Genomic DNA, 19,050 nt, shown 5'->3' with positions numbered 1-19,050 from the left:
ACTTCCTGACTGTAGTTCTGTTCCCATTTCTAAAGCACCCCAGGCCCTCCTCCACTACCAAAGCCAAGGACACAAGAAACTAGAGACCAAAGGTTTCACAAGAAACTGATCTTTACTCAACAAAGTTCTACACAAGTGGAATCTCACGCCACCTTGGCGCCAATCCCCAGCACAGCACGGTAACAAATGGACAGACCTGGGAGCCTGCAGGGAAAAGAGGGTGAGGAGGGACTTGGGGCAAGGGGAGAGGGACTGTGGATCAAGGCCAATCTGGGTCCACAGCCCTAGACAGGGAATAAAGTTGAGAAGCTGAAACTTCATTGTGCAAAAACCAACCAAAAATAAATTAAAAAATTAAATAGCTTTCTTAAAAAAAAAAAAAAAAGAATAAAAGAAAAGAAAAAGTAAAAGAACCAGGCTCCCCTTCCCTGAAGGTGGTTAGAGCCCCCCATCTTTGATGGAAAGGGGGTTAGCAATTCCATCAGACAGCCAATCCATCCATATACCGCAAGACTCAGTGGAGGATGCTCCAAAGTGGAATTAGCAGAAAACTAAATGGTATTAAAAAGTTTTTTTTCTTTTCTTTTTTTCTTTTTTCTTTTTTTTTCTTTTTTTTTTTTTTTTACAAATGGCTTCCAGAGACCTGCTCAAGTTTTGGAGGGGTAGGGGTGGGGGCAGGAACAGCTCAACTATGGAATGTGCACTAAGTACCCCTTGGAATAGAGGTAGGGCCTGACCCTATCTGAGAAGACACCTGGCCAGGGTAGGATCCAGGGCCTTGGAGGGATAGATGGAACAGGCCATAGGATATAGGACTCCAGTCAAACCCCAAAACACAAGGGGCCCCCAAAGTAGTAGAAGGCAGGAAAGAAAAAAAAAATGACGTGAAGGGGTCTGCAGGGCCCAGTTTCCCAGCCAACTCAGAAATAACTGTACCCCCTTCTCCAGGGGAGCCCCCTCCCACCTTGACTGCACCCTCAACCAATCTGAGAAGGTTCTCTATAGAAGTGCTGTCCCAGTCTGGTGGGGTCTAAGCCCATTGGGCACTGTGATGAGCAGGAAGTCCCAGAGGGACAAAGTGGGGGCTAGGGGCATTCCACCTTCCCTTGCTCCAAGCTCTGGGGTTATTTCTTGCATAAACCTCTGTCCAATATCATCACCAGTTAAAGACCCCCACTCACTTCAGGGGGTTCTCAGGAATGCAGAGAACCAGCCTGCCCTTGAAGCTCCTTCCCAAAAGAGACACAGGGCTAGGTACTAGCAGCTCTGTCCCAGCTCCTCAGGAAAGGAACGCCCCAGGCCAGTGCTGGGAGCACAGGGAGCGAAATGGCGAGTTCGGACCAGCTCCGGCCACTCTGGTGGTCCCCACTCTGCTGGCTGGGATGGGACTAAGATGGGGACACATTGGCTGAGGCTGCCACGAAGCTGGCAGGGAAGTGTATGGAGCAGGTCCAAAGCGTGCGCGTGCTGACCGGGCGGCCTCAAAGTGGCCATCTTCCTCCCCCCATCCCGGCTGAGGCTCCCCCAACCCCCCCAGCCCTCCCCAATCACCGCCGATTCCGGCAAAACAGCGGAAGCTTCTTATACTCTAGATGCAGGTTACACGGAAGGCCGTACGGCTTAACTCAGGGGTTCACTAATTCTACTGTCTCCATGCAGTCGGGGAAATGGTGGGGCTGCTGGCCCAGCCTGGCTGGCTGCGGTGCCTGCACATGCGTGTGGCCATGTGTGTGTACGCGTCTCTACAAGGACCCCCCTCCCCTCCTGCGATCCCCTCGCCTCATCCAAAGCCGGATTCAGTCGGCTGTGTTGATTCCTCCCTCCCATGTGGCTGGCCCAGGTGGGCTGCCTGAGATGACCCCATTAGAGCCTGGGGGCTCTTGCCTGCCAAGAAGTCCCACCCCCCTCCCTGTTTGTAGGATGAGCGTGGAGGCCCCACCCACCTGCCCAAGCGCCGGCCACACAGGCCTAGTGGGGCAAGTGGACGGTTGGACGGACTGGGAAGGCGTCTGGATATGGGTCCCGCTCACTCCTCCCTAACCCCCCTGGAACAGGGCACAGCGACTTCTGGACGCAGCGTGCTCCCCAGCAATCCCTCAGACGATGAGGCAGACAGAAACCTGCAGGGGGAAAGGGAGGGTCAGGGCCTGCGTGGGTTTGGCCAGTCAGCTCTGGGTGGCAAGACCTACTCACTCACCTGACAGTCTCCACATGAGCCTAGACCCCATAGAAGGCTGCCAGCCTCTCCTTGAGCAGTGGCGGGAACTGCTCTGAGAATTGCTGCCAGTTTTCCTCCCCAACTTGGTCTTTGAAGCCATGGAGGATCTGTGGTGAGGTAGGGGTGAAGGGTTAGGGTTAGGGCACAGCCAAACTTGGCTTTGTACCCCTATGGCCAGAGATTGCTCCCACCCTCTCCAAGGAAAGAATCAGGGCTGAGCTGGAGCCTCACCTTATAAAACATGTCCCTAAGGTCATCCTTCGGGCTCACCCAGGAGGCTACAGCGTCGCAGAAGAAAATAAAGTCCTGAAACGTGACGGATCCCATGTGAGGGACCGCCCAAGCCAGCTCCCACCCTGCCCTCAGAGCCCAGCTGCCCGACCTGCACAACACCCCCGGGGTTGACACCAATCATCATGCAGATGCCCCGGAAGGCAGAGTCCTTCTCCTCGTTGTCCCTGATGTTCCTGAGGGATGTGCACCTGCAGGAAGGTAGGCAGCGGGTCAGAGGGGGGGACTGGCGCTGAATGTACAACAGTGGGGGACAGGGGAGCAGGGCCTCAGGGGTAGCTCTGGGTCATGCATCTGTCGGGGGTAAGCTAGGGCGGGGGCACAGCCAAGGGAAGTGGTCAGGCCTGCCTGTCCCACCCACCCCACTGCCCAGGCCCCACCCAGGAGGGCACACACCAAGGCCGGATGAACTGCTGCAGCATGGGTGCCACCTCCTGTGGGCACACGTAGCCCAGGCGGCCAATGGTGATGGCTGGAATGGCAGAGGGACTCGTCAGGCGACCTGCAACCCCGAGTGGCCCCGGGACGGTACGTGGCGGGGCCTCTGGTACGAGGCACCGAGCCCCGCCCCATGGGCCCCAAGGGAATGGCTCCTGCAGCCAGCCTGGGCCCCTAAGCATGGCCCAGCCTGGATCTCTTCCAAGGTCTCCCTGAGGCCAGCATTTTTCTTGGGCTTCTCCCAGAACCCCTTTCTAGATACCAGACACCCCTCCTGGTTTCTTTCCCAAGATTTTCAATGGCTCCCTTCCCAGTGCAGAACCCCACCTCAAAGAGGAAGGCAAGGGGCAGTGGCCCAGGCCTGGCACCCACCTGTGTTTTCCAGCAGTGTCTTGGGTGTGTTGGGCCTGTTGATTATCTCCACCAGATTGCTGAGGACCATCTGCACATAGGGCTGCATCTCTGCCCCTAGGGAAGCAGCCAATCAGAAACCTGCACAGCCTACTCCACCCACTCTGAGCCAATCAGAGGTATGGCCCCTCTACCTCACTGACCCCAGTTCCATCCCTAGACTGGCCAACCACAATTGCTGAGGGCACAAAGGCCCTTCTCTTGCTGCTCCTCAGCTCAGAATCATGGTCAACCAGAGACAGACCCACATCCTCCAAACACCAGAGGCTCCCCTGCAGTCACCACTGAATTCCATGATGACACCACACCACCCAGTACTCCTTCAGGAAAAGAGGCCAAAGTCACCCAACCAATCCAATAGGGCTTTCAGCAACTACATAACACAGTCCAATACAAACAGCCCTCCTGTCCCGCCCTTTCGGGAAAGCAAATCACAAATGATTTTTCAGCCACTTGGCTCCAACCCCAAGGGAAACCCAGAGCAGTTCCATGAGGAGACATGGCCGGCCTGCCCTCTTTCAGGGCACTCACCCATCTGCATGCAGATCTCCCCGATGGCCCACGTGGCATTGTTGCAGACAGAGATGAATTCAGGGTTCAGGTTGGTGCCCAGGATGGGCATGAACTCAGCTGGTGGAGAGAAACAGGAGTGCTGAGAAGGAAGGCCAGCCACGGTAAGCTCCTGCAACTAGCTGGGCAAGCCCATCAGACAGTACGAACACATCCCAGTACGGTCACGGTTCTCCCACAGTGTGTCTCCATCACTTGAGGCCAGGGCTGGGGTCACAGGTTGAGGGCAGTGACTTACCAATACAGGGCTTGACATGGATGAAGCAGGCTTTGGTGAGGTCTCCCAGGAGGGCAAAGGAGCTCTGTCGGACCTCAGGCATTGAGTCCTGGAGCAGGAGAAGGGACAGTGTAGTACATCCTGGCCCTGAACACTGATTTTTCCTTATTTTATTTAATACTGGAGATGGGAATAAGGGGAGTTTCCCACTGAGCTTTACCTCTAGCCATTTTTATTTTGAGATACTAAACTGTCAGCAATTTAGTTGAGGTCCTAAGCAATTTAGTGAGATCCTTCCAAAATTAAAAGGGCTGGGGATATGGCTCAGTGGTATAGCACCCTGGGTCAAGATCCACAAAACAACAACAACAACAACAACAAAAAAAACTCATTATAATCCTTCTGCCTCAGCCTCCTGAATAGCTGGGGTGACGGGAATGTGCCATTGCTCAATGCTATCCCTTAACCGCTCTAGTCTCCTGCTCTTTTTTTTTTGTGTGTGGGGGGCTACTGGGGATTTATTTTATTTAGAGACAGGGTCTCACCGAGTTACTTAACAGCTCACTTTTGCTGAGGCTGGCTTTGAACTCACCATCCTCCTATCTCAGCATTCTGAGCTGCCGGGATTATAGGTGTGCACCACCGCGCCTAGCACTAGTCCCATGCTCTTGTCCCCTTTCAGAGTGTGGATATGGCTCAATAGTAGAACACTTGCCTAACATGCTTGAGGCCCTAGGTTCCATCCCCAGCACCACCACCACAACTAAAAAAATCCAAGTGGACTAAACATACACAGAATGTTTTCCTTGACATCCTTTCTTAAACAGTTCAATTTAACCAACTATTTGCATATCACTGACATTTTTGTAGATGTCACCTAGAAATACCAAGAATGTTCTTGGGTGTGTGTGCGGGGCAGGATGTGTGCTTTCAATTCTTTTTTCCTCGGTACTGAAAATTGAACCCAGCTGCACTCTACCAGAGCTATGCCCCCACCCTTGTTTGCCATTTTTTCTTTTTTAGTGGGACTAGGGATTAAACCATGGATGCTATATCACCTAGCTATATCCTGGCCCTTTTATTTTGAGATAGGGTCTTGCTAAGTTACCCAGGCTGGACTGGAACCTACAGTGCTCTTGCCTCAGCTTCCCATGTTACTGGGATCACAGACATGCACCACCATGCCTGGCTCAGAGCCTTTTTTAAAGGCCCTCTTTCTCTGATGTTCTGTGGCACAACTTATGGCCGAGTCCCCCAGGGAAGCCCACATGGGCTACTGAATGTTGTCACTGGCCAGGTAAAGGACTGCTTCCCTGCCACTCCTTGGGGATAGCAGGGATGGGGTGTGGCCTGCTTGGGGCATCACCCACCTGCATACATTGGAAGAGCAATGTCATGATGTTGCTTCGGGCCACCAGCTGCTCCACGTGGCCACCCAGGCCCTCGGCCAGTCCACTGAGCAGGTCCAGTGCCACAATCATGAAGTCCTTGTCTGGGGCCTCATATTGTTCAGGGTGCTGGGTGTACATCTGGATATAGGTGGGGGTGGGGAGGTGGGTGAGGGGAACAGGCTGGGGCCTGGGCAGCAGCAGCAGCGCTGATGGGTGGGTAAGTGGGTAGAGGATGCTCACCATGGCCTGGGCCAGTGTCTTTTGCACCAGGGTGACACAACGTTGGTAGACAGGCTCACAGTAGGGCAAGAAGCCGCTCTGCAGAGCGGTGGCCACCGATGACAGGCACTGGCAGGGAAGAGGAGGTGAGGTGAACTCGGGCAGGAGATAGTGGTCCTAGGGGAGGGGACCTGAGCCACTCACCTCCAGCAGGGGGAAGAGGTCCTTGTCCTCATCCTTGAGCTCGTTCCATTTCTGGATCAGCGGGGGCATCAGTTTCTGGATATATTCCTGGAGGGGGAGTGGGAAGTTGGGCTCCCTGGGTTGAGTGGGGGTCTGTGACTTAAAGAAGGCTGTCACCTGAATGATGAGACCTGGACTCCTGCCGTGGCTCACGGGGCTCTGCAAGGCCTCACCATGCAGCCAGAGGCCCTTCTTGTTCTCATCTGTTTGTCCAGAGCATTATCCTCTCAACCCTTGCCCCCACCCAGAAGCCTGGATTGGCACCTCTGGTTCCCACAGGCCCCTGCACTCCCGGAGCACAGCACTTACCATGCTATCTCAAAACTGTCTGTCTCCCCCCTAGACTGGGAGCAGAGCGAGGGTGGGGACCAGGTGGGTCTGTCTGCCTGTTGCGGACATGGCCACATCCCTGGCGTGTGACAAAGGGTCGCCGCCAGGTCACCAGATGCCAAAGGGCACCAGGATGGGGAGTAGGGGGCTACTCTGGGGTCTCACCGGCTGGTTGAGATGGTGGCCCACAGAATCAGCCAGAGTGCCGATGGCATCGTAGAGAATAAGCAGGTTCTTGTGCTGGTACTTGCCAAAGGCAAAGACAAGGGTGTCCAGGATGTAGCTGAGGTAGGGCACCAGCTCTGTGCAGGCCTCCTCCTCCAGGGTAGCGAAGGCACTGGTGGAGGGGGTCAGGGTGGAGGGCTTAGTGGACCCTGGCATGTGGTACTCGTCATGCAGTTGGGAAGGGTGCACATAGGATCAGCCAGTACGAATACAAGAGAAATCAGGGCCAGGTCAGCGGTCACAGGTGTCATCACTTCCCAGAAAGCAAAGAGACCAAGAGGGGGTTGCTGCAAGCTCAGGGGTTAAAGATCACCTGCAGGCTGCCTCCTGCACCCTCTTGTTGCCATCCAGGATGCGCTTGAGCAGCTCTGTCATCAGAGGCTTGAGGTGCATGTCTGGGGGCTGGCTGACCACCCAGTGGGCATAGCGGCTCAATGTCCAGCAGGCGATGGAGCGGACCAGGGCCTTCTTATCTGATAGGCACTGGATGAGGTGTGGGATGAGCTCAGGCAGGTAGGGCACCATGCCCTGCATGCAGCCTACAGGGATCAGGGGACAAAAGGGGATGGTTTGATTGAGCACAGCTAGGCCCAGGCATACCAACCCTTATAGAAAGAAGGAATGAGCCCCACCTGATAGGTGAGGAAACTGAGGCTCTAAGGTTCATAAATGGCCCAGAGTCATTTCACAGAGCTTAAGAAAGGCAAGGGCAGGATGGGAGACAGAGCAGGTATATGGCATCTGTGGGACATGTTATCCAGTCACTTATCAATTCAAGATCCACAGGACCGCTGAGCTCATCAGCTCTATGGGGCAGCCCAAGGATCCAGACGGATGGGAAGTACTTCTCACATGAAAGAAACCATTCTTAGATGTTTATGCATTTTCTTTTACTCTTCATCTTCCCTAATTTTTTCTGATAATGGGAATGAAAACCATACTAGGCAAGTGTGCTAGGAAAGTACTCTATCACTCAGCTATACTTTCACACCTTCTCTTTTCTTAAAATCATGAACATCAGCTGGATGTGATGGTGCATACCTGTAATCCCACTGGCTTGGGAAACTGAGGCAGGAGGATTATGGATTCAAAGCCAGCCTTAGCAATTTAGAGAGGCCCTAAGCAACTCAGTGAGACCCTGTCTCTAAATAAGATATCAAAAAAAAAAAAAAAAAAAAGGGGGGCTGGGGATGTGGCTCAGTGTTGGAGTATTCCTAGGTTCAATCCCTGGTACAAAAACAAAACAAAACAAAACAAAAAACCATAAGCATCAGCTGCACACCGTGATGCCTATAATCTCAGCTACTTGAATGAAGCAAGAGGCTCACATGTTGGAGGCCAGCCACAGCAATTTAGGAGACCCTGTCTTAAATAATAAAGGGCTGGGGGAATATAGCTCAGGGGGAATGTACCTGGGTTCAATTCCCATACCACAAAAAAGACATGAGGATCACATTTAGTGTATATGTGGCATCGAACCCAGGGGTGCTCTATTACTGCGCTACATCTCCAGCAGTTTTATCTACCTACCTACCTACCTATCTATCTATCTATAGTTGTAGATGGACCCAATACCTTTATTTTATTCATTTTTTAAAGTGGTGCTGAGGTTCGAATCCAGTGCCTCACACATGCTAGGTAAGCACTCCATCACTGAGCCACAACCCCAGCCCTATTTATTTATTTTTTCTTTCTTTATTTAGTGATTTGGCTTTCAAAGTAATCTTACATTCATTCATTCTCCCCTTTCATATTTTTTTTTAGTTGATGGACCTTTATTTTTTTTAATTTATTTTAAATTTATCCCTCCCAAGTTGCTGAGATTATAAGGTGTGCCACCATACCAGGCAGAGCACCACTTTCTTACCTCAACAGAACACTAAGAATAACTTATCCCCCCAATTATCAAACACATAAGATTTGTTCTTACCAGCCTGGCACCACCTCCTCTAGTTTTGTCTTCCCCATCAACATGAAATGCACCTAACATACAAGTACATTGTTTTGAAAATGACAAATCCTATTAACACGGGATGCAGTGCCCAGAAACCTTTTCTTAGGAAAAAAATAAAAACATTTTTTTGGTGCTGGGGTTGGAACCCCAGGCCTCTCATATGCCAGGCAAGTGCCCTATCACTGAGCTCCACCCCTTGCCCTCCTCAGAAAAAATTTAAAAGCTCTCTAGCTTGAGAGTTCCTGCTCCCATGTTTGAAGTGTTTAGGACAGCTCTGTTTGCTGACGTGGTCACACATGACACCTGCATCAGACTGCCATGCTTTGTGTCCACCACTGAGCCCTTCCATTTTTGTCAGGATAGTCTCGCAGCCAGGATCAGGTGTGACATTCTGATGCACCTGGGTGACAGCAGGGAAATGGTGGTATGGTCATCTCTGTGACCCTCATTTTCCCCATCTATGAACTTGGGGTTCTGGCACGCACTTCAGCAGATGGTGGTAATTGGGCAAGTTCATTGATGGGGACCCAGCCTGGGTGGCCCTACTGTGAGAGAAGCACTGCAGAGGTACCTGCTGTCACAGCTGCAACTGCTGCAATTACACTTACAACATCGCTGACCTGCCTGCTGGAGAGAATGCATGTTAGGGTTTTGGAGATTCCTTGTGTGACCACAGGCCAAGGGGATGACTGGGACTCTAGAGGGGTCTGAAGAATGCTGAGCAGGCCTTGTCAGTGCTGTATCCAGTCCCAGACTCTGGCCAATGTGCAGGAAGTATGGACAAGCCAGGGGGCACACCCAGGATGAGGGTGGACAGAGGACTCACCCTCAGCGATGGCGCCCAGCACCAGGATGCCTGACTCTTTGACCACCCACTCAGGGTGGAACAGGAGGCCCTTGAGCAGTGGGAGGAGGTGAGGCAGCAGCTCCTCCCGAAAGACATTGGCGAGGACATCCAGGGCAGCCGCTGAGCACTTCCCTGAGGGCGGACAATTGGGGGATGGGATGAGGAATACTCAATGTGCGGGAGGCTGACCCTGCTTGACTGGGGTGGGGGTCAGTCTCCCCAATGAGATCATGGTAAGTTCTTCATGATCTGCCTGCATCAGCATCTTGTCACTTTCAGAGAGGGATCCCAGGGCCTGCCACCTCACCCCCAGGGCCGGCCGAGCCACGCACGCACTCAGATTCCAGTCGGACAAAGCATCATCGTCGTCATCATCCTCTGCATCCTCAGAACCATCAGGTCGCTCGGCCTCATGGGGCAGCGTCACTGTTCGTGATTTGTGGAAGCGTGGCTTGATGTCTTGCTCGCTGTCAGGGACTGCCTCATCCTCCTCCACGTCCCCCTGGGGACAAGGCCAGCAGACCACTCAGCACCATGGGGGAAACCCAGCCAACGCCTCTGCCCTACATCCCACACTCAGCAGCACACAGACCCAGACAGACCTTGAGCAGGATGATGTCAATTTCTGAGTACTTCATTCCATTGACCAGGATGGGGATCAACCTGTCAGGAGAGAGGATGTCTGTCATAGTGCAGGGACCCTCATCAGGGGCACACAGCCTGGGCAGGAGGCGGCAGAGGTGTGGGCAGCAGCATCTATCAAGGGGCAGACATTGCCAAGCATGCAGATACTTGTGCATCCTGCAGCCATTCATTTCCCTGTGGGGAATTATCCCAACCTAGTTTCAGCCACCATGGTTAGGTGATACCTCCTTGGCTCCACAGGAAAGCTTTGGCTTGGATCTGGCCACCCAGGGCCATTCCAGACCCCTAAACACACTGAGAATCTTACAAGAGTACCTGGTCCTTATCATGTGATAAGGTATGGTCATGTGACTCAGGCCCTGGGCACCTCCCTAAGATAGCTGAGTCCAGGCCACACTGGGAAAGTGAAAGGCAGAGTGAATGGTCCCTCAACTGGAGCTGGAATTGCAGACTCTTCTAGAACCTTCTCATCCTATTCCCCGAGGGTGTCACATCACTCCCCAGAAGCCACCCCTCTCGGCCCAGCCCCACAGCCTCCCCATATCAACACAGTGATTCAGGGTTAAGCTCATTAGCCAGACAGTGGCACACACCTGCAACCCTGGGGAGGAGGCTGAGGCAGAAAGATGGCAAGTTCCAGGTCAGCCTGAGCAACACAGCCAGACCCTGCCTCCAGTGAAAAAGTAAAAAGGTCTGGGGACGTACAGTGGCAGAGAGCCCCTGGATTCAATCCCCAGAACTGAGAAAATTAAACAAAAAGGGTCAGCTCTAAGACTTTTGTTAAAGATACTACTTAAAAGAATTTCCTAAGCTAAAAAGATGTAGAAAACCACAACAATCCTTGAGGTCATGCCTGAGGATAAAGCCCAATGCAGAAAGATCAGATTTGAGACCAGAGAGATGCCTTCCGACAGACACCTGGATCCAGGATCCAGGCTTCTTTTTTTGTCTTATCAATCTAATTTTTTTAAGTCCTTAAAGCTACAGTCTTAGATAGGCATGAAAGTAAATACACACAGAGGACGTGAACTGGGACAAGCTCAGGAGGTGACCGACCAGAAGGGAAGGCACAGGTACAGCAAGGGGTGGAGGCTAGAGTGTGACAGGGTGGGAGCAACAACACTCACTGGACCAGATGGGAGGCGAGGACTTCCTTGCAGATAGGCTGCTCGGCCAGCGTCAGCCAGAACTCACAAGCCTCGAGGGCCACATTCTCGTCGTGGTCCTGGGTCCTCTGCAGCATGTACTGGAGCAAGTGGGGGAGAAGCTGAGACCTAGCCCAATTGCAGGTGGCTCCCCAGTCCCCATGCCAGCTGCCCACCTGCCCATCTGCACTGGCCTTGGCCATGCACACCTGGATAATGCTGTGCATGTGGGGGATGAGCCTATCAATCCGCACTTCTAGAAGCATCACCAGGGCACGGCACACATTCTTCCGCACCTCAGGGTCATCATCCACAGCCAGGGCAAACAGGTGCTGCAGGGAAGGGGGGGGTCAGCTGCCTGGAGACCTCGGGCCACTTCCTGCCCAACCCCTGCCCAGCAGCGCACCTCAATGAAGGTGTCAATGTTGTCCATCAGCGCCTGCGCCCGGTCCATGATGAACTGGTTCACACAGGCAATGGCATGGGACCTAGCAGGGTGCAAAGATGTGGGTCACCCGGGTCTGGGGTCTGGCCAGCCCACACACTCCAAGACCCTCAGATGCCCTGGGGAGCCACGCCCACCGGATCTTGGGACTGCAGTGCTTAAAGAATTGCAGAAACTTAGGGATCATGATGTTCAGGGGCCTGTTGAGAGCATCACTATCCAGGAGCTCAGAGGAGTCTTCACAGATCTTTTGCAGGGCTCCAAATGCTCCCTGGTGGAGAGGAGAGGAGAGGAGAGGAATAGAGATATGAGTGTGGGTTGCAGGCTAGGCCTAGGTCTCTGGTTGGGCTGGCCACAGCTCATCACCTACCTCACAGGTATTGTAATCCTCGGAGTTGAGCAGGTTGCACAGCTGGGGCAGCAGCTCAGGCCACATCTGCAGCTCTCCCTTGGAAGCAATGGTGGTGATGAGGATACCTGGACAGAGGGAAAAGGAGGCGGCCTCAGGCTGGGTGAGGGCCCGCAGGGACCCCTCCCTTAGCCACCAGGCAGTCATTCACTGGCTTTCCCTAAACTATCCCACAGAAGCCCTCCATGGCTCTACCACATTTTTTCCCAGTAAAATACTGGGAAACCACATACAAGGGCTGAAAGGGAGGGGAGCAACTGGGTGGTCAGAGCAGGCCTCACTGAGGTGGGTTTCATTTATTTATTTATTTTTCAATACTGAGGATTGAACCCAGGGCACTCTTCATCCCTAGTCCCTTTTAGTTTGAGACAGGGAAGGTGCCCAGGCTGGCCTCAAACTTGTGATTCTCCTGCCTCAGATTCCTGAGAAGCTGGGATTACAAGTGTGTGCCACCACGCTCAGCTTCGAGGTGGTGACGTGTGAGTAACAAGCTAAGGGAGGTGAAGTGGGTCAGAAAGAAGGCCTCCTGGTACCTGGGGGGAAAGCATCCCAGGAAGAGGGACGGGCAAAGGTCCCAGGAGAGTTATGGCCTAATGTGCTCACAGAAGGGATCAGAACAGAGAGCAATGGGGAAAGTATGAGAAGAGGTGAGGACAGAGATGACAGTAACAAGTCATGCAAGGCCTTGTGGCCACAGGGAGGGCTCTACTGCCTGTCAGAAATCAAAGAGCAAATCGCAGCAACTATAGAGCCCTGAGGGCAGTGGAGGGGTCCTGGTGTCGAGCTGAATACTGTTGCTGTCAAGGAAGATGAGCATTTAATGCCACAAGATGGCAGTGTCTCCCAAGGGCAGAAGGCTCACTGCTGGACTCATGATTTGAGAAAGGTGGGTTCATAAAGGACACTGATGGCAGCCCATGATGCAGTCCCAGTTCCCCATCTGGCAGTGTGACCTTGACCACATCACCTAACCTCTCTGTGCCTCCATTCTTTGCCCTCGATGGAAATAAAGAACATCAGCATCAGCATCAGCCTGAGCCGGGTGCAGTAGAGCACGCCTGTAATTCCAGCTACTCAGGAGGCTGCCGCAGGAGGATCCCAAGTTCAAGGCCAGCCTGGGCAACTCAGCAAGACCCTGTCTCAAAATAAAATAAAAAGGGCTGGGGGTGTACCTCAGGGATAGAGGGCTTGTCCAAGTATTTTGAGGCCCTGGGCTCAATCCCCAGTACCATGAAAAAAAAACAAAAACAAAAAGCAAACAAACAAAAAGACAGCCACCAGCCTCCTAAGACTATTAGGAATCATCAATGATTTAGTTGTAGTCATCCTATGAGGAAATGGTTCCAGGACATCTCAGGGACACCAAAATCAAGTCCCTTATAGAAAATGGTGTAATATTTGGATATAATACTTTTACACAGCCAGGCACACACCTATAATCCCAGCTATTTGGGAGGCTGAGGCAGTTGGATCTCAAGTTCAAGGTCAAGCTTGGTAACTCTGCAAGACCTTGTCTCAAAATAAAAAATAAAAAGGACTGGGGATGTAGCTCAGTACTAAAGTGCCCCTGGGTTCAATTACCAGCACTCATAAAAAGATACTTAGTACATACACTTTAAATATCTAACAGAATACCAATGCTAGGTACATAGTTGCAATACTGTATTATTTAGAAAATAATGACAGGAAAAAAATGTCTGTTCATATTCAGTACAGGTGCAATTTTTTTCCCCCAGACATTTTCGAATCACAGTTGGTTGAATATGCAGATATGGAACCTGTGGATCTGGAGGACCAACAGTACTGAGAGCAGAGCCTGGTACCTAGAATGAGCTTAGGAAGTCCAGATCCTTCTGCTTAGCTCAGAGTGGGAGCTGAAGAGGTAAGAGCTACTTCTGTAGAGGCAGGAAGCCATGAGAGCAGCACTTCTGATAGGCCCATATAGCTAGTACTATTTTCTTGTTATTGTTGCATTTATTTTGAAGATTTTCTTCCCTTTAGCATAAGTAAATCTGTCTTTTCCTTTGAAATAGTCCTATAAATTTTCTTTAAAATTTCTTTAGCTCTGCAGTCCTTAGGGTGGAGCCCAGGGCCTCATGTGAGCTTGCCTATGCTCAACTACTGAGCTACACCCCAGCCCACAAAACACCTTCTTAGAGGAACAAATGTATTTATCAGTAGTGAAAAGCCTTAAGGGAAAAGGGCTCCAATTAGTTCCTATCCAGCCCTCTTTAACTTCCTGAGGCAATCTGCCAGGCATCAGGAAGGGCCAATATTAACTAATTCATGTTGCATCTGAACCACGACTGGTGAAAGTCAGCTAATGGCTGTCTCCACAAGGGCAGGGAAGCTAGATCCCAAGTGCTTAGCCCAAAATTTTGAACACCAAGTCACTTATCTCCAAAACAAGAACGGCTGGCCGTTTCCAGAGGGAATGGTTCCAGAACACGGACCTGCACTGCCTGGGTTTGTTTCCCAGTTCTGCTACTTACCAGGCAACTCCCTTATCATCTCAGTGCCTCCATTTCCTCACCTGTCAAATAGCAGTGGTAACAGTAGAGCCACAGAGCATTCAGTGAACAGCACCCTGAACACGCTGAGCAGCTTCTGACCCAGAGCCCCCACTGCCCCTTCTCACCGATGGTGGCTCGGATGAGCGAGGAGGCGTCACCAATGTTGTTAAGACACTCCTGTTTGATGAAGTCAGCCACAGGGGGCGGGAAGCTCTGGTAATGTGCCTTCACGTTGTTCTTAAGAATGAGTCCACTGAGAGAACGGGTGGGCTCATCTGTGGGGAGAGGCTGAGGTTCAGGGAGCCATGGGGGTAAGGTGGGGTGTGGCTCACATGGAGGGGCACATACAGCATACCTTCTGATTTGAGTCTGGTCAGGACGAAGATAAGGTAGTTGTTGAAGTCAGGAAACTGGTTAAGTTGTTTGAGTTTCTGCCAGGCTGTTAAGGGTCTTGGGAGACAGGGGCCTTCCCTAGGCAGAGCCCCCTCGCTGCCACACAGCTGAGGACATAAGTGACTGAGGGGACCAGGCCACCAGCCCCTGGGATCCCACTCATCAACCCCTGTGTCCAGAGCAGCTCAGAGCATTTCAGGCTATCAAACGCACACATGGACCAGAGTGGATGCCCCAGCTCCCCAGCCACTCCTAAAGACCCTGGCAGAATAGGAGAGGGCTGGAGAATCCCAATCTGACAAGGGAGGCAGCTATTACTCAGCTCTGCTCCTTAGCATTCAATGTTGCCTGCTTTAAAAGGGGGGCGGGGGTCTTGGAGGTATGTCTAAGTGGCAGAACACTCCCTGCACAAGGCCCTGGGTTCAAGATCTCCAGCATGGCAAAAAGGAAAAAAAAAAGAACCCAAATTTTCACATGAAACTTCTTAATGTTTTAAAGACTTATCTTCCCATTCTGGCAGGACAGGATGAAATCAAATCTGAAAAGGCTGAACTTCCCATCCTGGCTCCCCACTGGTTGTGAGCTTTGACCCTGAAGTTCTTTTGCCTCTCTTAAGCCTCAACATCCCTGTCCACAAGATGGACATAACAGCAACTACTTTAATAGTTAAGTGCTTGAAGAACATTAGGTATTTTCATTATTTTCCATAACAATCCCTGAGCTCTGGGAATGAACAGAGGCACTCAATCCTTGCTTCTTTGTCCAAGCCATGCTCTTTTTGCACATCAGAAAATGCAGGGGGCAGGGAGAGGGGTGTCAGGAAATGGGCCCCTCCTTCTCTGGCCTTCAGAAACTGCAGACATCTGCAAGGTTCCCCCAGCCCCGGAAGGAAGGAAGGATACATCCTGTACGATGCGCTGAGTGGCCGTGTTAGGCGACTGCGAGTCTTTGAGCAGCTGCAGGACCTGCTGCAGGCCCTGCTCGTCTGGCTGCCAGTCCATGGCGCAAGGCGAGCTGCAGGGGTAGGGGCCTGGGTCAGCGCTGGGTCTCTGGGTCTCGGTGTGAGACCCGGGTTGAGCCCCTGAGGCAGGGGCAGACGCATGACGACGGGAGCGCCCTCGGCGGACAGGCGGAGGCCGCCGATCCACACCTGCCCAAGTGCGGGGTCCCCGCCAGCTGCGCCATCCTCGGCCGCGCAGTCGCGGGCTTGGGAGCGCGGGTGGGGGAATATGAAAGCGTGCTATGGGAGGCGGCGGCGGGGCCCGGCGGATCCTCATCGGACCCAAGGTGGAGCCCTCTTCCCACGGTGACCCATGCCGCTGCCGCCCCCGGCTGCGGGACCTAAGGCTTCCGCCTCCCTCGCAGCCGCTGGGCGAGGACCCAGACGCTTCCACATCCAGGGGCCCCGCCCCAGACCGTGATAGTGCTCCGGCCCCCGTGGTGTCCCCGGTGCAAGCACAGTCCCTGAAGATTCTCCTCCCGAAACCAGGCCCACAAGCTCGGCCAGATCCCGGCTGCCTCCTGCCCGGTCTGATCCCTGAGCTTCCCCAGGTGCACCGTCCAAAGTGCTCCGATCCTGCCTAAGATTCCTGCCGCCTCCTCTAACCCGGTACTTCAAGCTCAGCAGACGCCAGACGCCCCCTTTCCCGGACAAGCCAGACCCGTTCCAGTGGTTCCCCTTAATCAGGCCCAAAGCAATGCTGAGATAGGTCTCCGCTGCCTCCGAATGAGAGCCAGCCAAGCTCGCCCAACCCGCGACAGAAGCCCCCTGCACCCGTCCCCGTCGCCAGCCCCAATCAGGTCTGGCCAAGCTTCTCTCCCTCCCACCCTCTGCCCCAGTCAGCAGTAAGCCCTGCTGACGGATCTCTGCTGCCTCCCCCAATCAAGTTTCGCCAAGCCCCCCACCAGTTCAAGTCGGAAAACCCCTACAGCTCCCCCCTATTAGGCCTGGCCGAACTCCCCCCGGAGCATTCCCCTCAACGGATCCCAGCGACGCCTCCCAGTCACACCCAGCACAGCCCTCTAGGCCTAAGACTGACGGCCCTCCCTACCAAACTCAACAAGCCCCCCCCAACTTTCAATACGGCCTCCCTCAATCAGACCCACCAAGCCCCGCCGAAACAGGCCCCCACACACACCCGATCCTCACGACGTCCCCCAATCAGGCCCTAAGCAGCCCCCAGACGCTTCCCCAATCAGATCCCCTCCAGCCCGACCCCAGCCGCCCCACTGGCCCGTTTCTCGCGGAACCCCAACCTGGCCCGGCTCCGAGGCCCCACCCCCAAAGCTCGACTCGGTTTCCCCCTCCCCCGCCCGGCCCGATCTCCCTGCCTAGCCGATCGGGCCCAACCGGGTTCCCGGCCTTTCCCGGTCGGGCGCGGCCCCGACGCCCGGGCCACGCGCAGCGCAGGCCCAGAGCCCGGCGGGGGTGAACGCAAGCCAGAGCCAAGCGGGTCCAGCTTTGAGTGAGGCCACTTACCGGGCCCCGAGCGGCAGCAGCGGCGCCTAGTGCTGCGGCTTCTCCTGAGACTCGCGCGGAAGGAGGGAGCCAAAGAGAAGGAATAAAAAAAACGCGGTCGTAGATGAACCGTTGCGGCTTCCGTACTCCGTTCAAACTGGTCCGGGCGCACCAATCGGAATGCACAGCCACCACACGTGACCGAGCACTAGGGAGACCCTGGCCAGGCCAAGGCCGGGTCACGTGACGGAAGAGTTGCCGCCTCTAAGCCTCTCTGGCCAATTAGTCTTCCGAGCGTCTCGTTTTCTCAGCATCTCACACCCTTCTGACTGCCGCCCTTTGCAGGAGCCAGGAATTGGTAGTGCATGTAGACTTTAGCATGATGAACCCGGAACCCTTCGGTCGGGAGTCAACTGCGCCCTTATCATCTCCCTAAAAACTTAATTGTTCCTCTTTCTCCGCCCCCCATCCAGGGGGAGTACCCTTCATGCGGGAAAAAAAAAAAAAAAAGGGACTGAGTCTGGAGTGAACTTTTTACTCCAGAGACAAAGAAAAAGAGCCTGACACGCGCCGAGTTCCTACAGAGGCCGCCGCCCCATTCTGCGCTATTTATTTTCAATCTGTGTGACAATTTTTACAAGGAGACAAAAAAAGATATAAATTTTTAAATAAAATAAAATTAGTAAAATAAGTACAACAGGAGGCCTAATTCTTTTCCCTACCTGAAGATGAAGGAGATGAAATCCCTTGCCCAAGAAATTTAGGCAAGAGCAGGGTCATGAAGAAGAAATCTTCGTGATCCATGCTCCATCTGAAGACAGCAGGGCACTGTTTTTCCTCCTGAGAGCAAAGCGTTACAAAGAGCTGGAGACCCTGGAAGCTGTCAGGTTTCCTTCCCCTCCTGGCCCTGCGGATATCAAGATGGGCGACCTCCTGCCACTCGGGGCTTCAGTTTTCCCCATCCGTCAAATGTGTATAAGAATAGTTTGCTCCATTAGAGATAGTCCAAGTTAAGCATTACCTGGCAAGCCATAAACTGTTCTTTTAAAGCGTGTTTTTTTACCCCGTGAGGCTCAAGGCCATTCTTTGGCTGTATGCTGTATTCGACCACTCCCTAAACCAATATTTACCGGATGAACCAAGGCTCTAATTCCAAAGGACTAGCCCTCCCCTGAGAGACTATCTGACTTTCAGGAGAGACACAGATCAATGTTTGCCCCAACCTGAAGCGACAGTAGTTAGCCTACTTCCCGTAGGAAAACTCATCCCAGCTCTGTTCATTCATGAAAAGAAAGTATTATGGCCTTCCTGGCTAGGGGAGCGCCAGCTTACACCTAATTTCGCTCCGAGAGCGAAGGAAAACTCCCTAAAGAGAAAGGAGAAGCAAGGATACACACCGTAGCCAGTTCAACTGGGAAGAAACAGGTCTGGAGATACGTGCGGAAGCCACCAACAACGCATGTGCAAAGTCCCAGTCTGTGAGCCCTAGAACTACAAATCCCATGGTGCCAAGCGCCAGAGCAGCCTTTAATGCGCTAGGTAAGAATCAAAAGCCCGGCGGTAGGGGGCTTTTGGGAGGTCTGTAGGGCGGAGTCTGGAATCCCACTGAGATGGATGTTGAGAATGAAATTTGAGGCTGGGATTGGTTGGGGTGATGCAACGAAGTGTGCGAATTATGGGAGCTTTCT

The 19,050-nt window shown here is 53.1% G+C and overlaps 1 protein-coding gene and 2 non-coding genes across 6 annotated transcripts; all 3 read right to left on the bottom strand.

Moving 5' to 3' along the window:
* Window positions 1-1,914: 1,914 nt before the first annotated feature.
* Window positions 1,915-18,800, bottom strand: Tnpo2 (transportin 2). 4 transcript variants are annotated; one of them, XM_076847467.1, is made up of 26 exons: window positions 18,760-18,800; window positions 18,085-18,202; window positions 15,807-15,918; window positions 14,867-14,942; window positions 14,637-14,786; window positions 11,960-12,066; window positions 11,727-11,860; window positions 11,551-11,632; window positions 11,354-11,476; window positions 11,127-11,245; window positions 9,957-10,017; window positions 9,691-9,856; window positions 9,334-9,486; window positions 6,867-7,092; window positions 6,494-6,665; window positions 5,960-6,046; window positions 5,777-5,884; window positions 5,516-5,674; window positions 4,167-4,254; window positions 3,890-3,988; window positions 3,320-3,415; window positions 2,906-3,011; window positions 2,601-2,700; window positions 2,450-2,524; window positions 2,198-2,325; window positions 1,915-2,120 (listed from the first exon to the last, which is right to left on the bottom strand). In XM_076847467.1, the coding sequence occupies exons 3-25, from the start codon at window positions 15,903-15,905 to the stop codon at window positions 2,218-2,220; spliced, it is 2,694 nt and encodes an 897-aa protein (XP_076703582.1). In that variant the 5' UTR covers window positions 15,906-15,918; window positions 18,085-18,202; window positions 18,760-18,800; the 3' UTR covers window positions 1,915-2,120; window positions 2,198-2,217. The 4 variants fall into 4 exon arrangements, with proteins under 4 accessions (XP_076703582.1, XP_076703574.1, XP_076703565.1 ...); XM_076847459.1 differs by lacking the exons at window positions 18,085-18,202; window positions 18,760-18,800 and adding an exon at window positions 17,384-17,508; XM_076847450.1 differs by lacking the exons at window positions 18,085-18,202; window positions 18,760-18,800 and having other exon boundaries at window positions 2,906-2,981; window positions 15,807-15,936.
* LOC143384434 (small nucleolar RNA ZL2) lies at window positions 4,058-4,131 on the bottom strand. The gene has a single exon (XR_013089318.1). It is a non-coding gene; the product is annotated as a small nucleolar RNA ZL2 (small nucleolar RNA).
* Window positions 6,744-6,813, bottom strand: LOC143384310 (small nucleolar RNA SNORD41). The gene has a single exon (XR_013089289.1). It is a non-coding gene; the product is annotated as a small nucleolar RNA SNORD41 (small nucleolar RNA).
* Window positions 18,801-19,050: the final 250 nt, after the last annotated feature.

This window comes from Callospermophilus lateralis, chromosome 1 (assembly GCF_048772815.1).
Source record: "Callospermophilus lateralis isolate mCalLat2 chromosome 1, mCalLat2.hap1, whole genome shotgun sequence".
In the NCBI taxonomy this organism is placed as follows: Eukaryota; Metazoa; Chordata; class Mammalia; order Rodentia; family Sciuridae; genus Callospermophilus; species Callospermophilus lateralis.
This window is presented reverse-complemented; position numbering and strand designations above follow the sequence as displayed.

Excerpts from the sequence above, each read along its gene's own strand:
- Tnpo2 (XM_076847467.1), bottom strand. The coding sequence starts at position 15,905 with ATGGACTGGCAGCCAGACGAGCAGGGCCTGCAGCAGGTCCTGCAGCTG. Across the intron at positions 2,701-2,905 it reads CAGCAGTTCATCCGGCCTTG|GTGCACATCCCTCAGGAACA; the intron begins GTGTGTGCCCTC and ends ACCTTCCTGCAG. Across the intron at positions 2,525-2,600 it reads ACCCCGGGGGTGTTGTGCAG|GACTTTATTTTCTTCTGCGA; the intron begins GTCGGGCAGCTG and ends GTCACGTTTCAG.